Here is a 16,675-nt window from a genome sequence, read left to right as displayed (position 1 = left end):
GCAAGGGCGGAGTTACCCGCTCCATCGAGGGACAGTCTGTATGTGTAGTGCTGGATTTTTAAATAAAATAAATATATAGTTATCATTAAGTGCTATGTAAACTACTATCTTGTTGAAACACTGTCCACTTTTAAATTGTTAGAATCACCGGAAACCGTCAACTGTGTGCACCGCGGGGTTGCCCGTAACACTGAGGAATAACCGCATCACATGATATTTCCTACTGGTAGATCGAGGCGGCGGACAAGCAGGGCTAATAAAAAAGTAAACCATAAACAACAGGCTTGTCTGTAAGAAATACGTTGTACTTTTTAAAACAATGAGAAGTCAGATGTTTCGTTTTTAATGGCGCCATAACTATTTTTGTCAGGCGTGTCTTTGAGCATTGCTATGGTGAAAGCTTAACTGTGCTTTTGTGATGTGCTTATCTGAACAGCTGTCCAATATTTACTTGATTGAGTGCACTGTCTTCAAAGGGTAAGTGACCAATATGTACACTTTGAACATTGTTATTCACTTACATTGCACAATACTAGTGTTCAAATCATTGATGTTTGCAAAGTCACAGTAAACAACATTACACTGTAGCTAAACAAAGCTATACTTCATTAGAGAGAGTAGGATGAGCGGCAATCTAGTTGCTTAACACGCATATCTGCCATTACACCTCTTTCCATCTCAGATGAACGCCCTCGTGGCTCTCTGTCATTTCTGTGAGCTCCATGGCCCGCGGACGCTGTTCTGCACAGAGGCCTTGCACCCTCCCTCTCCCACCCAGGGAGGGGCCCCCGTGCCTGGGGAGCGGGAGAGAGATGGGGACCGGGACGGAGAGGGCCTCACCATGAGAGCCAACAGCTCAGCCACACAGCGAGGGGACATGTGTGAGGTCAGTGTGTGTGTCTCACCTGTGTGTGTGAGGTCTGTGTGTGTGTCTCACGTGTGTGTGTGTGTGTGTGTGTGAGGTCTGTGTGTGTGTCTCACGTGTGTTGTGTGAGGTCTGTGTGTGTGTGTGAGGTCAGTGTGTTTGTCTCACCTGTGTGTGTGTGTGTGTGTGAGGTCTGTGTGTGTGTCTCACGTGTGTGTGTGTGTAGGGAGTCAGGTGGCTGAGCGGTTAGGGAATCGGGCTCGTAATCAGAAGGTTGCTGGTTCGATCCCCGGCTCTGCCAAAATGACGTTGTGTCCTTGGGCAAGGCACTTCACCCTACTTGCCTCGGGGGGAATGTCCCTGTACTTACTGGAAGTCGCTCTGGATAAGAGTGTCTGCTAAATGACTAAATGTAATGTAAATGTAATGTGTGTGAGGTGTGTGTGTGAGGTCAGTGTGTGTCTGAGGTCTGTGTGTGTGTGTGTGAGGTCTGTCTGTGTGTGTGTGTGGGGGGGGACACACACGTGTGTGTGTGTGTGTGTGTGTGTGTGTGTGTGTGTGTGTGTGTGTGTGTGTGTGTGTGTGTGTGGTTGATGGTGGTTACAGGGTAATCAAGGGGACTTCGAGAGATTGGTGTCAGTTATCGCTCTTGACTGAGTAGCTACGCATTAACTTAAATGTCCTTTTTTTTATCTTAATCCCCATCCATCCCACTCTCCCTGTCTCTTCAAAACACTACCCCCTGACTCCACTTCTTTCTCTCTCTCTCTGTCTCTCTCTCTGTCTCTCTGTCTTTATGTCTCTCTCTCTCTGTCTCTCTCTCTGTCTCTCTCTCTCTATGTCTCTCTCTCTGTCTCTCTGTCTCTGTCTCTCTCTCTCTGTCTCTCTCTCTGTCTCTCTCTCTCTATGTCTCTCTCTCTGTCTCTCTGTCTCTATGTCTCTCTCTCTGTCTCTCTCTCTGTCTCTCTCTCTCTATGTCTCTCTCTCTGTCTCTCTCTCTGTCTCTCTCTCTCTATGTCTCTCTCTCTGTCTCTCTGTCTCTCTGTCTCTCTCTCTCTGTCTCTCTCTCTGTCTCTCTCTCTCTATGTCTCTCTCTCTGTCTCTCTCTCTCTCTCTCTCTCGGTCCTCTCCCGCCCCCACCCCAGGGCTGCCGGTCTCTGCCCGCGTCTCACCCAGGCTTCGTGAGCATCGACGGTGAGACGGGCATCCGCTTCCTCAGTCACCAGCACCCCAGGCAGGCGCAGCTATTCAGCGTGGTGCGACAGGCCTGCGTGCGCAGTCTGAGCTGTGAGGTAGGGCCTACAGCAGTGTGTGTGGAGCCTGAGCTGTGAGGTAGGGCCTACAGCAGTGTGTGTGGAGCCTGAGCTGTGAGGTAGGGCCTACAGCAGTGTGTGTGTGGAGCCTGAGCTGTGAGGTAGGACCTACAGCAGTGTGTGTGGAGCCAGACATTATCAACATCTTAAATGTAGCTGATGTTACTGCTCAAATCCATTCATAGATAGCGATATAGCTAGCACTAGCCACTTTACTGTGTTAGATCAATCTTACCCTTGTAATTGTGATGTAGCTAGAAACATAGGCTACAATTTGAACCCCTGTTTCCATCTTGCTTGAAGGGCAGAAACAATTTAATCGTATGTACAACGTTAATTATAATTTTGGGACGATCACCGAAGAAACTGCATTTTGTGTGAGAGAATTAACGTAACTGCGAGCTACCGGAAGTTGTTAATCAGAATCAGAAAGGGATTTATTCGCCATGAAAGTTTGCACAGACAAGGAATTTGCTTTGGCAGGAAGGTGCATACAATAAACATATACCTAAAATTTAAATATGTGGACTAACTATACTAAGGGTACATAAACTAGCAGTACTAAGTGGGATTATAATAGAATTAAATATACAATAAAATATAAGTTGCCGTAAATTACAAAATACGAAATTATAAAAATACAAAAATACAAATATTAACATGTCTTACGCAATATGCGAAAGTAATGCGTGCATACAGTGAATTGTCGATGTAGCTCGAAACATACAATTTGAACCCCCTTTCCCTCTAGCTTGGTTTTCGCTGGCGCGGGTTGACTGTGTTTATACCCGAGGAATGAATTTAACCAGTTCACATCGGTTTACATATGAATGTGTGTTGAACCACTTTTTGTCAACTTAAAAGAGCGGGATAGTTTTACCGTCTGTTCCGTTGTCCTCCCCCTCTCCCCCCTTCTCCCCCTCTCCCCCCTTCTCCCCCCTTCTCCCCCTCTCCCCCCTTCTCCCCCCTTCTCCCCCTCTCCCCCCTCTCCCACCCGACCGCTCCAGGTGTGTCCAGGCCGCGAGGGGCCCATCTTCTTCGGGGATGAGCAACACGGATTCGTGTTCTCGCACACCTTCTTCATCAAGGACAGCCTGGCCAGGGGCTTCCAGCGCTGGTACAGTATTGTCATGGTGGCCATGGACAGGATCTACCTCATCAACTCTTGGCCTTTCCTGCTGCGGCATCTCAGACTCACCATACAGAGCCTCCAAAGCACAGCGCTAAAGGTAGGGAGTGTATGCACACACACACACACACACCAGTTGCGTAGCCAGAATGTTAATTTGGAAAAAGAAAGAAATCAACAATTCCTTAGTTTTTTTTTGTACAAATCAAAAAATCTGGGTGAAGGTGGGCGGACAAACTAACCCTAACATTTGTCCTTGACACTGATTTCAAAATCTCCTTTAAGAATCATAACAGGAATACTCCCTCTCCCTCACTCACTCTCTCTGTCTCTCTGTCTCTCTCTCTCCCTCTCTCTCCCTCTCTCTCTCCTCTCCCAGGTGTTTGACACAGAGCAGTGTGGGTGTTCCCAGCGGGCAGCGAGGATCAACAGCGTGTTCTCCCCTGCCGTGTTCCCCCACCAGCGCAGCGGCAACGCTGCCCGCTCCCTGCCCTCCCTCACCCAGCACCCCAACCTGTGGGCCAGCCTCCACTCCTCCTTCAGCTGGTAGGCACGCCCATAGATATATATAAAGACTAGATGTCTTACAGCGGAGTCTAGAATGTCCGCACATGGCGGCCATCTTGCTACAGTCACTTCGCTCACCCATAACATTGTATTGATGCTACATGTACTTTTTAAATGACCATAACTTGCTCAATATTCAACCGATTTTGAAACGGTTTGGTTTGTTATCAACGTCAGAGATGTCGTTATGCCACTGCATACTTCTATAAAAACAAAAAAAATAAAAAGCGGTTGAAAATTGAGCAAGTTATGGTCATTTAACCCTTGTGTTAACTTCAGGTCATTCTGACCCATCGTCGTATTGCGACAACTTTACCGCATACAAAAACAAAGTGAAGCATTTTCTTTTAACCGTCGGGCTGTCTCAGACCCCCCACATTGCGAAGGTTAAAAGAAAATGCTATTTATTTGTTTTTGTAGTGGATAAAATTGGGTAAACACAACGATGGTTCGTTGTGAACCTTTGGGTCATGTGACCCGAAGGCAGCACAAGGGTTAAAAAGTACATGTAGCACCAACACAATGTTATGGGTGAGCGAGTTGACTGTAGCAAGATGGCCGCCATGTGCGGACGTTCGACTCCGTTGTCCGGCAACGCGGACGAGACATATATCTATGGGCACGCCAGCTAGCGTTTCACCCATGTTTTGTTGTGTTGTTTTTGATGCGCTGTACTTGTGTAGTGCTGTTGTTGAGATGTTGTTATTGTTGCGCCCCTCCTGCTAGCTGAGATGTGTTAATCTCGCACTGTTCCAGGTCAATACAGAGCAGTTTCTTGGCACCACCGAAATACTATTAGAACTTTTTGCACTAGACCTTTCTGATCCTTCTGGTTCTCTGTTGTGTTTTCTGTTTGGACTATTTGTGCATCCAAGCCATCTGCCAAACAAATCACATTTAAATTGAGCAACTAGATAAAAGACAAGCACTCCCTGTTTTCATGTGCTGTGTGTAAACCACATGGAGAAGGCAGGGACGTGAGGCTGCATGGAATTGCCACACACACACACGCACACACACGTACACACACTCACTCACTCTGTGTGTCTCTCTCTCTCTTATGTGCTGCTCTGTGTTTTCTGTGCTTTAGGTTATTAAAGGCATGTGGGAGTCGTCTGACGGAGAAGTTGCTGGAAGGAGCCCCCACCGAGGACACACTGGTGCTCATAGAGAGACAGACAGGTAGGTAGTCAGACAGACGGGTTACAGGGTTATAGACAGGCAAACAGACAGACTGTGGTTGGATCACTGATAGATATGAAGGGTAAGTTTGCTAAAAGGTTTTGATGTCTCTAAGGCAAACTGTGATACCCACAGAATGTCATCTGATGTGTGTTTGCACAGTAAAACACAAGGTCATAGTGACTGCAATACAGGTGTGAGTCATAGGCCGAATCCCGATACTCTGTCTTACCCCTACCCCTTACCCCTAGCCCTTAGTATTGCGCCTTCCCGTGAGAGTAAGTGGTGTCTCAATACTCTTTTTGAGCTAGGGGTAGGGCTAAGACGAAGGGGTATACAACCCTTAAAACCAAGTAAGGTCGGGAGCTTACTTGAAACCAAGGGGTATGTGAATACAGCGCTACCTGCAACAATGGCGGACAGATCATACAGAGTCCCATAAATGTAATATTGTGGGCTTAAATAATTGATTTTAAAAAATTGTCTTGTTTTGTGCTTTACACAGTCCTGTACATATATATATATATATATACAACCATGTTCTTAATTGAAACGTTTAAAAAAATCACTAGTTTGCTGCGCTAATGTTACATTGCTGATTTGCACAACCGCATTTCTCTGATTAGCCTTGAATGGACTCCATGCATGTCTACAGTTTTAATTAAACTCCATTAGCAGCGAATTTCAAACAAATTTCGTTTGATATCAGTGCATAACACTACTTGCTTTGGAGACATTGATATACGTAACCGTAACCAAGTGGTGTCTCATTTCATAGGGCTATGTACCCCTTACCCCTCAGTTTCGAGACATTAGGGGTAAACTAAGGGCTAGGGGTAAGGGGTAGGGGTAAGACAGAGTATTGGGATTCGTCCATACTGTATGAGTGAAGAAACAGACACACACATACCACACAACCTCCCCCCTCACACACGTACCACACAAATTCCCCCCTCTCTGTTCGACACACACACCATTCCGTTTCTTGTGGTTTCCATGATAGTTTCCCTTTTCTTTTTTGCCAGAAATGCAATGTCATGTTGACTCTAGCTGCATGCTGTGTTGTTGTGTGCAGAGCAAGAGGAGGAAATGAGCTGCTGGGGAGGATCTGAGGGGAGCAGCAGTCGACCTCTGTGGCACCGAGCACAGAGCTCGCAGCAGCAAGAGTTCCTGTACGAGGAAGACAAAGTAGACACGGGTCCAGGTCCCAAGTTCAGATCTTTAAGACACCTGAGACAGGTAAACAAGGCCTCTATAGACACCTGAGACAGGTGAACAAGGCCTCTGTAGACACTTGAGACAGGTAAACAAGGCCTCTATAGACACCTGAGACAGGTAAACAAGGCCTCTATAGACACCTGAGACAGGTAAACAAGGCCTCTATAGACACCTGAGACAGGTAAACAAGGCCTCTATAGACACCTGAGACAGGTAAACAAGGCCTCTATAGACACCTGAGACAGGTGAACAAGGCCTCTATAGACACCTGAGACAGGTAAACAAGGCCTCTATAGACACCTGAGACAGGTAAACAAGGCCTCTATAGACACCTGTGACAGGTAAACAAGGCCTCTATAGACACCTGAGACAGGTGAACAAGGCCTCTATAGACACCTGAGACAGGTAAACAAGGACTCTATATTGAGCCAATTCTGAGTGTGAACCGGTTTCTGTTCTCTAAAATTGGTCAGAAAGAACATGAAACAGCCATAAGATTTTATGTCGCTACATTTCTTCAAGGGCATGAAGTGGTCCCTGTATATATCAGCTCTATATCGCTGATTTTCCTGGAAGTAGGATGTTAGCAAATTTAGAAATTAAACACTTGGGACAATACCAACTTTCTTAGATCTTTTACTAAACTAAGAGAACTTTCAGGTGTCACAAGTGCTGTAATTGAGAAATGCCCTCTGTCCATTTTGTTATCATATCTGCTTGGTCTACAGGTCGTCTTTATCATATCTGATTGGTCTACAGGTCGTCTTTATCATATCTGATTGGTCTACAGGTCGTCGGGGCAAATGAGTTCCGTCAGCTGGCATGGCACGTGCTTATGGGAAATCAGGTGATATGGAGAGGGGCAGACCCAGGTCTTATCCAATCAGCCTTCGAAATACTAAAGGTATTAAAACCCATTCAGTAAAGGATAAGAAATTGATAGAAACACATATAATGTCTTACTGTGTTGTCTTCAAGTGACCTAGTAAACATGTCATCGACCACATCCTCAGAACATGTGGTCCCCTAATGCTAAATATGAGTGGGAGGAGCCTCCATCTTCCTTTTAGACCCCCGTTGGAAACACACACGCCCTATAGATTAAATTTAGTTTGGGGGAATTCAAGCGTTGTTGTTCGCGGTTCTCTGCATGTCGGTGTGAGACGATGTGGAGAGCGCGGGGTTAAGAATTGTGGGGGGTTTCCGTTCTCGCTGCTCATCCGCGGTCGCGCGCCTCTCCCCCCCCCACCCCCCCTCCCCCCCAGGCCTTGCTTCCTGTGGGCTGTGTCCGTTCCGTGCTGTACAGCGCCCAGTACGAGGAGGCGTACCGATGCAACTTCCTGGGTCTGAGCCCCGATGTGGTCATCCCCACTCATGTCAGCTCCTCAGGTACAGGAAGGAACACTGAGTCACAGGAAGTGATCATAAGAAGCGGTGCCCCTTCATATATGCTTTCTGTGAAAAGTACTGAATACGATGGCGAGTTTCTTAGAACTCTGTTCTACTTCAACCTTCTAGAATTCTCTGTGCTTGTGGATGTGGTGAATGCAGAGAAAGGCTCTTTCTACTCAGCTGCATGTGAAGAGGACGTTCCCTCCCTCTACCAGTTCACCATCAGCAGTGCCAACACACAACCAACAGACAAAGGTTAACACAGTCTGACCAGATCCCAAATACCAGATTAGCATTTAACCACGATTCAACCGAAAATCATCTTCACTCTGTTCTCTCTGCCTAGCAGCGATTTACTGACTCGTGTTTATGTCCAACTCCCTCTCTTTCTCTCTCTGTTGCTCCATACTCTCACCTAGGTCCTACGTTACTGAACAAGATTGAGGTGGCATTGTCTAACGAGAACCTGTCCGTGGAGGTGGTGTCTCACTGTCTTCTGTGTCTGAAGGAGGAGTGGATGAAGTGAGTTGACAACGTGACCTGAACACAGGGAACCGTTTCTCCTGACGACTGCTGTGGCAGGATTGTTGAGGCTCGACCCAGGCTGATCGGTCAATGCTGCAATCAAATGCAAAACGTTTATTACAAAAGACAAGTTCATTGGCTGTGTCACTGTCTGGCTCAGACAGTGACACAGCCAATGAACTTGTCACATAGTGATCACATAGTGATAATCGTTGTATCACTGTGTACAGTACATAACAGCATACTGTGTTTGTAAAGCTTAACAAAAGTTCAGTTAGCCTGGTTATTTGTTACTGCAGGAAGGTATGGAAGGGTCTATGGAGGTTTCCATTCTCTCTGTTTATTTGCTATCTTCCCTCACACCCCCATCTCATGGCTTACTCTCTATTTCTGACATTTCCTTACCCTTAAATTGTGTACTCTTCTTTTACTTAAGTCTGTCTCCCGTTCTGTAATACTTTCACTTTATTTCTCTCCGAACCTTCTCCCTGTCTGTCCTCCAGTAAGGTGAAGGTGCTGTTCAAGTTCTCCAAAGTGGATGGGCGAGGCAGGGAGGACACTCAGAAGGTGCTAGCCCTGCTCGGGGCTACTGGTCCTGGGGAGGACGACAATGTGAGGCTCCTCAAGTTCTGGATGACGGGCCTCAGCAAGACCTATAAGAGCCATCTGATGACGGCTGTCCGAGGAGGGGAGAGGAGCCTGAGCCAGTGAAGAGTGATAGGCGAGAGGTTGTGGAGAGGATCTGGAGCCAGGGTGATGGGGGTAGGGGGGGGGGGGGCGAGAGGTTGTGGAGAGGATCTGGAGCCAGGGTGATGGGGGGGTAGGGGGGGGGCGAGAGGTCAGGTAGAAAATCTCCCGGGAACACCCAAGGACAGGAAAGGACCTAAAGAGGGAAGAAAAAGTAGGGTCAGGGAAAGTGAAAAACTGCACTATTACATTTTAGACAGAGAAAAGGAAAGAGTATAAGAGTGTATGCAAGTGAGCTAAATAGTATGTTCATGATGCATGCAGAACACTGAAGCCACTTTCATATCATTGGATCATTTGAGTTTTGTAATAACATTCTGTTTTTACCAATGCAAAATAGGAAAATTAAAAAAACTTGTCCACTCTTAAGTTATTAATAAAGTGTCCATAGTTAGCTTACGCATTGTACAGCTATAATAAAATAAAAGAAACAGTCAAATTGGTGTGCTGTTATTTAATCACTGTGATTGTGTTGCTGTTACGGAGAACTGGAAAGAAAGAAGGGAGGCAAAACAGTTTGTAAAACAATTTTGGCTCACATGCTTATTTTATTTTTACAGTGAGTGGCAGTTGGCCAATAAACCTCAAGTTGTGTAGGACGCACATTAGTCAACTAAACAGCGGGAATCGTGTTTATCTAGTTATTTGAGCCTTTGCAGAGGAGTCTGCAGACCTATCAAATCCACTGGCATTCGGCTTTGTCTAAGTTGGTGCTATGATTTATTATCCTAACTGCATTGTGTAGAATTATTGTGCAAACATGAGTTAAAGCTTGTAGCAGATATCGTGCTTTGTATGATTGGCACCGTTCTGTGTATGTGTATCGTCATGGGTAAAAAGCTTTCCACAGACACCTTCTGTTTTCCTGCAGAATGGATTTGTGGCCTTGGGTAGCTTATTAAACATTGAAGACCAACCAATGAAAGGTTTTAGTACATCATATCCTTTACATATTGCATTGTTATCGAGAAATTGACATTGTAAAGTGGTGACCTGCCTCTGTCCTATGTGAAGTGCACACTGCCTCTGTCCTATGTGAAGTGCACACTGCCTCTGTCCTATGTGAAGTGCACGCTGCCTCTGTCCCATGTGAAGTGGACACTGCCTCTGTCCCATGTGAAGTGCACGCTGCCTCTGTCCCATGTGAAATGCACACTGCCTCTGTCCCATGTGAAGTGCACACTGCCTCTGTCCTATGTGAAGTGCACGCTGCCTCTGTCCCATGTGAAGTGGACACTGCCTCTGTCCCATGTGAAGTGCACGCTGCCTCTGTCCCATGTGAAGTGCACGCTGCCTCTGTCCTATGTGAAGTGCACACTGCCTCTGTCCCATGTGAAGTGGACACTGCCTCTGTCCCATGTGAAGTGCACACTGCCTCTGTCCAGTGTGAAGTGCACACTGCCTCTGTCCCATGTGAAGTGCACGCTGCCTCTGTCCCATGCGAAGTGCACACTGCCTCTGTCCCATGCGAAGTGCACACTGCCTCTGTCCCATGTGAAATGCACACTGCCTCTGTCCCATGTGAAATGCACACTGCCTCTGTCCCATGTGAAGTGCACACTGCCTCTGTCCCATGCGAAGTGCACACTGCCTCTGTCCCATGCGAAGTGCACACTGCCTCTGTCCCATGCGAAGTGCACACTGCCTCTGTCCCATGCGAAGTGCTCACTGCCTCTGTCCCATGCGAAGTGCACACTGCCTCTGTCCCATGTGAAGTGGACACTGCCTCTGTCCCATGTGAAATGCACGCTGCCTCTGTCCCGTGTGAAGTGCACACTGCCTCTGTCCCATGTGAAGTGCACACTGCCTCTGTCCCATGTGAAGTGCACACTGCCTCTGTCCCATGTGAAGTGGACACTGCCTCTGTCCCATGTGAAGTGCACACTGCCTCTGTCCCATGTGAAGTGCACACTGCCTCTGTCCCATGTGAAGTGCACACTGCCTCTGTCCCATGCGAAGTGCACACTGCCTCTGTCCCATGTGAAGTGCACACTGCCTCTGTCCCATGTGAAGTGCACACTGCCTCTGTCCCATGCGAAGTGCACACTGCCTCTGTCCCATGCGAAGTGGACACTGCCTCTGTCCCATGTGAAGTGCACACTGCCTCTGTCCCATGTGAAGTGCACACTGCCTCTGTCCCATGTGAAGTGCACACTGCCTCTGTCCCATGTGAAGTGCACACTGCCTCTGTCCCATGTGAAGTGCACACTGCCTCTGTCCCATGTGAAGTGCACACTGCCTCTGTCCCATGTGAAGTGGACACTGCCTCTGTCCCATGTGAAGTGCACACTGCCTCTGTCCCATGTGAAGTGCACACTGCCTCTGTCCCATGTGAAGTGCACACTGCCTCTGTCCCATGCGAAGTGGACACTGCCTCTGTCCCATGTGAAGTGCACACTGCCTCTGTCCCATGTGAAGTGCACACTGCCTCTGTCCCATGTGAAGTGCACACTGCCTCTGTCCCATGTGAAGTGCACGCTGCCTCTGTCCCATGTGAAGTGGACACTGCCTCTGTCCCATGTGAAGTGCACACTGCCTCTGTCCAGTGTGAAGTGCACACTGCCTCTGTCCCATGTGAAGTGCACGCTGCCTCTGTCCCATGCGAAGTGCACACTGCCTCTGTCCCATGCGAAGTGCACACTGCCTCTGTCCCATGTGAAATGCACACTGCCTCTGTCCCATGTGAAATGCACACTGCCTCTGTCCCATGTGAAGTGCACACTGCCTCTGTCCCATGCGAAGTGCACACTGCCTCTGTCCCATGCGAAGTGCACACTGCCTCTGTCCCATGCGAAGTGCACACTGCCTCTGTCCCATGCGAAGTGCTCACTGCCTCTGTCCCATGCGAAGTGCACACTGCCTCTGTCCCATGTGAAGTGGACACTGCCTCTGTCCCATGTGAAATGCACGCTGCCTCTGTCCCATGTGAAGTGGACACTGCCTCTGTCCCATGTGAAGTGCACGCTGCCTCTGTCCCATGTGAAGTGGACACTGCCTCTGTCCCATGTGAAGTGCACACTGCCTCTGTCCCGTGTGAAGTGCACACTGCCTCTGTCCCATGTGAAGTGCACACTGCCTCTGTCCCATGTGAAGTGCACACTGCCTCTGTCCCATGTGAAGTGGACACTGCCTCTGTCCCATGTGAAGTGCACACTGCCTCTGTCCCATGTGAAGTGCACACTGCCTCTGTCCCATGTGAAGTGCACACTGCCTCTGTCCCATGCGAAGTGCACACTGCCTCTGTCCCATGTGAAGTGCACACTGCCTCTGTCCCATGTGAAGTGCACACTGCCTCTGTCCCATGCGAAGTGCACACTGCCTCTGTCCCATGCGAAGTGGACACTGCCTCTGTCCCATGTGAAGTGCACACTGCCTCTGTCCCATGTGAAGTGCACACTGCCTCTGTCCCATGTGAAGTGCACACTGCCTCTGTCCCATGTGAAGTGCACACTGCCTCTGTCCCATGTGAAGTGCACACTGCCTCTGTCCCATGTGAAGTGCACACTGCCTCTGTCCCATGTGAAGTGGACACTGCCTCTGTCCCATGTGAAGTGCACACTGCCTCTGTCCCATGTGAAGTGCACACTGCCTCTGTCCCATGTGAAGTGCACACTGCCTCTGTCCCATGCGAAGTGGACACTGCCTCTGTCCCATGTGAAGTGCACACTGCCTCTGTCCCATGTGAAGTGCACACTGCCTCTGTCCCATGTGAAGTGCACACTGCCTCTGTCCCATGCGAAGTGGACACTTCACACTTCACCATTAGACACTGGTGGGTAAGAAGTGGCTGAGTTGGTGATACCACAGGGGAGCTGAAGAATGCTGTGCTGCTGCTGGGGTGAGGGGATGTGGGGGTGAGGGGATGTGGGGGCGAGGGGGGGGGTGGAGGTCGGCCTTACCACTCCCCTTCTGGAACTTCCACTCATTTCTTCGTTATCTTCAGCAAAAAAACGGTTCCTTTATCAGGTTAAAAGCTTGAAATCTGAATTTTTTTATTTGATCGATAACATCAAAGTCACAGTCTCTTGACCATCTCACACACAATGACTTGCAAGTTATTTCACCGCTGTGTTGCAAATGACCTTTACTGTCATAAATCTAGTTTTTATGACGTTTCCTGTATGTAGAGACACTGAGCATTAGTCACAGATATTACAAGGAGTGGTGAAGCATGGAGACAGGCACCCAGTAACACACACAAACACTCACACACTCAGCCCCTGTCAGTCTCATGCTCAGGCACACACACATCCACCAGGGTGGGGAGGGGGGGGGGGGGGTGGGGGGGTTGAAATGGAAAACATACGGTCCCACTGCATGACTAAGCCTGCTGAGGGCTCGTTTGGAGCGGAGGGGGGAATGCAAGAGGGAGAGAAAGAGAGAGAGAGCCAAAGGGGGCTGGTGGGGGGGCTAGATTGGTCAATAGTGAGGTAGAACGTGTGGCAGTGGGAGGGGCAGAAAAGCAGTAGACTAAAGATTTGATAGCGAGCACTTTCGCTTTCAGGCTAGCCTGCGTCGCACAGACTGGCCAGAGGGCGAGAGAACGAGACAGAGTGAGAGAACTGGAAACACATGAGCCTGTCCCTCTCTATCCATTAGGCAATTTAAAGAGAGAGAGAGAAGAGAGTGAGGGGAATTCGTTGAGGACTCAGATATACTGGGTCGGCTGGGAAAAAAGGGGAAAAGATAAGAACAAGGAGAGAATAGGCTGCAGCTTGCGCCGGTTTATTTCTCAGAAGTGGGAAAATCCAAAGTGAGAGAAGAGAATTGCGTGAGAGGGAAAGTGGGGGAGTATTGGAAAGTACCACACAGACAAAAGGAGGAATTCTAAAAGAGAATCAGCAAGGCTCTACTGACAGAAGAAAAGCAACTGCTGTGCTCACAGTGTCACAGACCTTGAGAGGACCACAAGAGAACTCGGCTCTCTGAGAGATACCGCAACATCTCTCTGCAGACTTGTTTGCCTTCAACTACAGAAATGGAGAAGTGTCCTTACTTGGGAAGATAAAAGGATGAAACAACAAGGTGAGAGAAGATTAATATGTTGTATATTTGATATGAGGTATATGTTGTATTGTGTATCAATGCAACTGTAACTCTGGGATTTCATGAAGTAAGCTATTCTACGACTCTACTCTACAGTATAATGCATGTTATCAATAGGAAGAGATTGAACAACTTTTGAGAGAATTTGTTATTTAAAGCACGTGTTTGGTGTGGGTACCAGTTTTGTCAGCATATTGCGTGGGACTCTTCTGCTTGTAGTGGTTGTGCATGTCAGTTTAGTTGTATCAAGGCACAATAAACCTGATGTAAACCTAAGATGAAGCTCTTAAAATTCTGAGTGAACGTGTTGAACTACATGTACAAACCACAAAGTTTCCGTCCATTAACCTCCACCTCTCTCTCCCTCTCTCTCTCCCATCAGTTCTACTTATATATATATTAATCGTCCAATGTGGTGGATGCAATGTCTCTCTGAAGGCAGTTGTCGAGAACCTCAAAGGAACAATCGACTTTAACCACGCTGGGTTTGTAAGTTTTGTTTTGTGGTTATTACTCCTCACTTGGCTATTTACTGTGACTGTTTCCCTATGTCCACCCAATATCAACCCCTTCAGGTACATGTGGGTCTGAAGAGAAATAATGACAATGTTGTTGGGCGCAGCATGAGAGAGCGTCCAGCCTGTCTTTTGTTGTTCTTCATATTGTTTAGTTACCCGTAGAAGTGGGCCAAGGGGTCAGGGGTCATTTTGGAGCATTAGCACTGGTAGTGATTTATTTTCATTCAACCTCCTGCTGCTGCTCTACCTTCTGTTTGTCAGAGATAAGTAAGGGTAAGAGATTAGAAACATACAAAGGATAAGCAAAATAAGAGTGTGTCTTACAACTTAAATGACGATAGAGTCAAACAAAAAATCGTTATAAATGCTTTAACATTGTGTGTTCCCGATAGCTGTAATTACAATTCTAATCCCCCTGACTTTCTCTCCCAGCGGGACGTGTTTCCCACAGATTATAAAATTGCACACCACTACGATGACAGTCTGCTCTGCTCTGAGCTGGTGAGGCTTCCTGTAACAAGTCACTGACGCTCTGATTCTGTCCAGTGTGGCTGTCCAGTGTAATAATGCTTGTGCTCTTCTTCTGTCCCTCTAGTGTTGTGTGTCCCGCTCTGCAACCGTGCTTTCAGACTCCTGGGAACAGTTACTCAAAAAACTATGGCCTGAGAACTATAAGTTCAAACTGATTCAGGAAGTGATAGAGGCCTTGGATGAAATTGCAGATAAGGTAGGTTATTTACTGTACGGTGGATTTAAAAGTTTAAGAAGTTACACCACGTAAGAAGAAGAAATATTTTAATCCTGCTCAAATGCTGCTTGTTGATAAAAAATGTATTTGAATACACTCATTACTTATGCTGTGCAAATGTTTCGTAAAGGAACATATTTGCAAGGAAATACTCAACAGTAAATCTTGTAAAACACTGACAAATTTACATCTACGATTCTTTGTGGACATTTATGTAAACAGTCTCCTTCTCCCTTCCATTGTCTCCCTTTCTCACAGAAATTCCAGGAAGAGCCTGATGTCTCAATCTTACCCCTGCGCACCTCTTCTCCAGAGGACCTCCGGAACTACACATCTGTCCTGTTCTCGATTTACCTGCAGATGGAGCTCCACTGCTCGTCCTCCGAGAGCAGGTGTTCCTTCCCCACCAAGACCCCTCCTCAGGCAGAGGAACCGCAGCAGACCCTCAGGAGGCAGAGGTTTTTGACCACTCGGGATGTCCGACAGGAAAGGGAAGGGCAGAGAGAGCACATGTTTGATGATTCATCACCTCCAACCAACGAGGGCCAAACAAGCCCCCGGTTTCCCGATTCAAGGACCCTGTTGCTTTGGGGACTTGTGTACTGTGCTAATGTGCTTCTACTGGGTTAGCTGTCTCAAAAAATATTTCCACAATGATGCACACCAAATGCCAAAATAATCAGTGCTTGCGCAATGTGTTTTGGGACATAATTTGAGCATCTCTCATTCTGTTTGTTAAGATGGCATGCCAGGAAGCTGATTATTAAGTAACAGATTGCTGTTGCACTAAGCAACTAAAAATATCCAATTATGCTTACTGTAACGTAGTCCTAGCAGCAAACAAAACAGCTATAAGCTTACTGTTTAAACAGCCACTAACTCCTGCAAACACTGCTTAACATTAGCAAGTGATATAGTGTGTCATTGAGTTATAGCTCCATCTTACACATGGAATTCATCAGATGTTTACAGTTTGTTGAATGGCAGGTAAAATAGGGTTGTCTGAAGTGAATGAAGTTGTACATAGATCATGTAAATAAATTATTGAATTAATCTTGTGGAAGATGTAGGCATCCTCTGTCATCCTCATCATCAGAACATTGTGAGCATACTAGCTCTCTGGTCTTCAATTTGCTTTCTTTGTGACATTTCTTGAATGCAATGTAGTTAATTTTGCTGTTGCCCAGTCTTTGATTCTTCTTTTGACATAGGCTAGGTTTTGCATTTGAGTGTCCCGAAAAGTGTGCCGCTCTTAAAGCTAGTCACAGATCCGTCGATATAACCAACGAAGGTAAACTGCAGCTGCAGAAGGAAACAAATGAAGACCCATTATATCCTACACATGCCACGGCTTGTTACAAAAACAACACACCCAAAACGGCGATACAGAGACTATAGATTTCTTTCACGATGGCATTTTCACAA

At 47.3% G+C, this 16,675-nt stretch overlaps 2 protein-coding genes across 3 annotated transcripts; both read left to right on the top strand.

The window, feature by feature from the left end:
- The first annotated feature begins 124 nt into the window (after nucleotides 1-124).
- On the top strand, nucleotides 125-8,947 carry flcn (folliculin). Of its 2 annotated transcripts, none has more exons than XM_067238233.1 (13): nucleotides 125-290; nucleotides 437-477; nucleotides 683-886; nucleotides 2,011-2,157; nucleotides 3,186-3,407; nucleotides 3,687-3,853; nucleotides 4,965-5,056; nucleotides 6,132-6,295; nucleotides 7,065-7,178; nucleotides 7,540-7,663; nucleotides 7,793-7,921; nucleotides 8,086-8,188; nucleotides 8,695-8,947. In XM_067238233.1, the coding sequence occupies exons 3-13, from the start codon at nucleotides 683-685 to the stop codon at nucleotides 8,900-8,902; spliced, it is 1,674 nt and encodes a 557-aa protein (XP_067094334.1). In that variant the 5' UTR covers nucleotides 125-290; nucleotides 437-477; the 3' UTR covers nucleotides 8,903-8,947. The 2 variants fall into 2 exon arrangements, with proteins under 2 accessions (XP_067094334.1, XP_067094333.1); XM_067238232.1 differs by having other exon boundaries at nucleotides 128-264.
- A 4,489-nt stretch (nucleotides 8,948-13,436) lies between these two features.
- Nucleotides 13,437-16,303, top strand: zgc:174888 (uncharacterized protein LOC558116 homolog). Its single transcript, XM_067238371.1, has 5 exons — nucleotides 13,437-13,963; nucleotides 14,367-14,473; nucleotides 14,935-15,003; nucleotides 15,098-15,229; nucleotides 15,509-16,303. The coding sequence occupies exons 1-5, from the start codon at nucleotides 13,951-13,953 to the stop codon at nucleotides 15,878-15,880; spliced, it is 693 nt and encodes a 230-aa protein (XP_067094472.1). The 5' UTR covers nucleotides 13,437-13,950; the 3' UTR covers nucleotides 15,881-16,303.
- The last annotated feature ends 372 nt before the right edge of the window (nucleotides 16,304-16,675 follow it).

The sequence above is a fragment of the Osmerus mordax genome, chromosome 6 (assembly GCF_038355195.1).
Source record: "Osmerus mordax isolate fOsmMor3 chromosome 6, fOsmMor3.pri, whole genome shotgun sequence".
In the NCBI taxonomy this organism is placed as follows: domain Eukaryota; kingdom Metazoa; phylum Chordata; class Actinopteri; order Osmeriformes; family Osmeridae; genus Osmerus; species Osmerus mordax.
This window is presented reverse-complemented; position numbering and strand designations above follow the sequence as displayed.

Coding starts and splice junctions, on each gene's coding strand:
- flcn (XM_067238233.1), top strand. CDS start 683: ATGAACGCCCTCGTGGCTCTCTGTCATTTCTGTGAGCTCCATGGCCCG. Junction 3,408..3,686: donor TCCAAAGCACAGCGCTAAAG/GTAGGGAGTGTA, acceptor CTCCTCTCCCAG/GTGTTTGACACAGAGCAGTG. Junction 5,057..6,131: donor GCTCATAGAGAGACAGACAG/GTAGGTAGTCAG, acceptor TGTTGTGTGCAG/AGCAAGAGGAGGAAATGAGC.
- zgc:174888 (XM_067238371.1), top strand. Junction 14,474..14,934: donor ACTTTAACCACGCTGGGTTT/GTAAGTTTTGTT, acceptor TTTCTCTCCCAG/CGGGACGTGTTTCCCACAGA. Junction 15,004..15,097: donor GTCTGCTCTGCTCTGAGCTG/GTGAGGCTTCCT, acceptor CTGTCCCTCTAG/TGTTGTGTGTCCCGCTCTGC.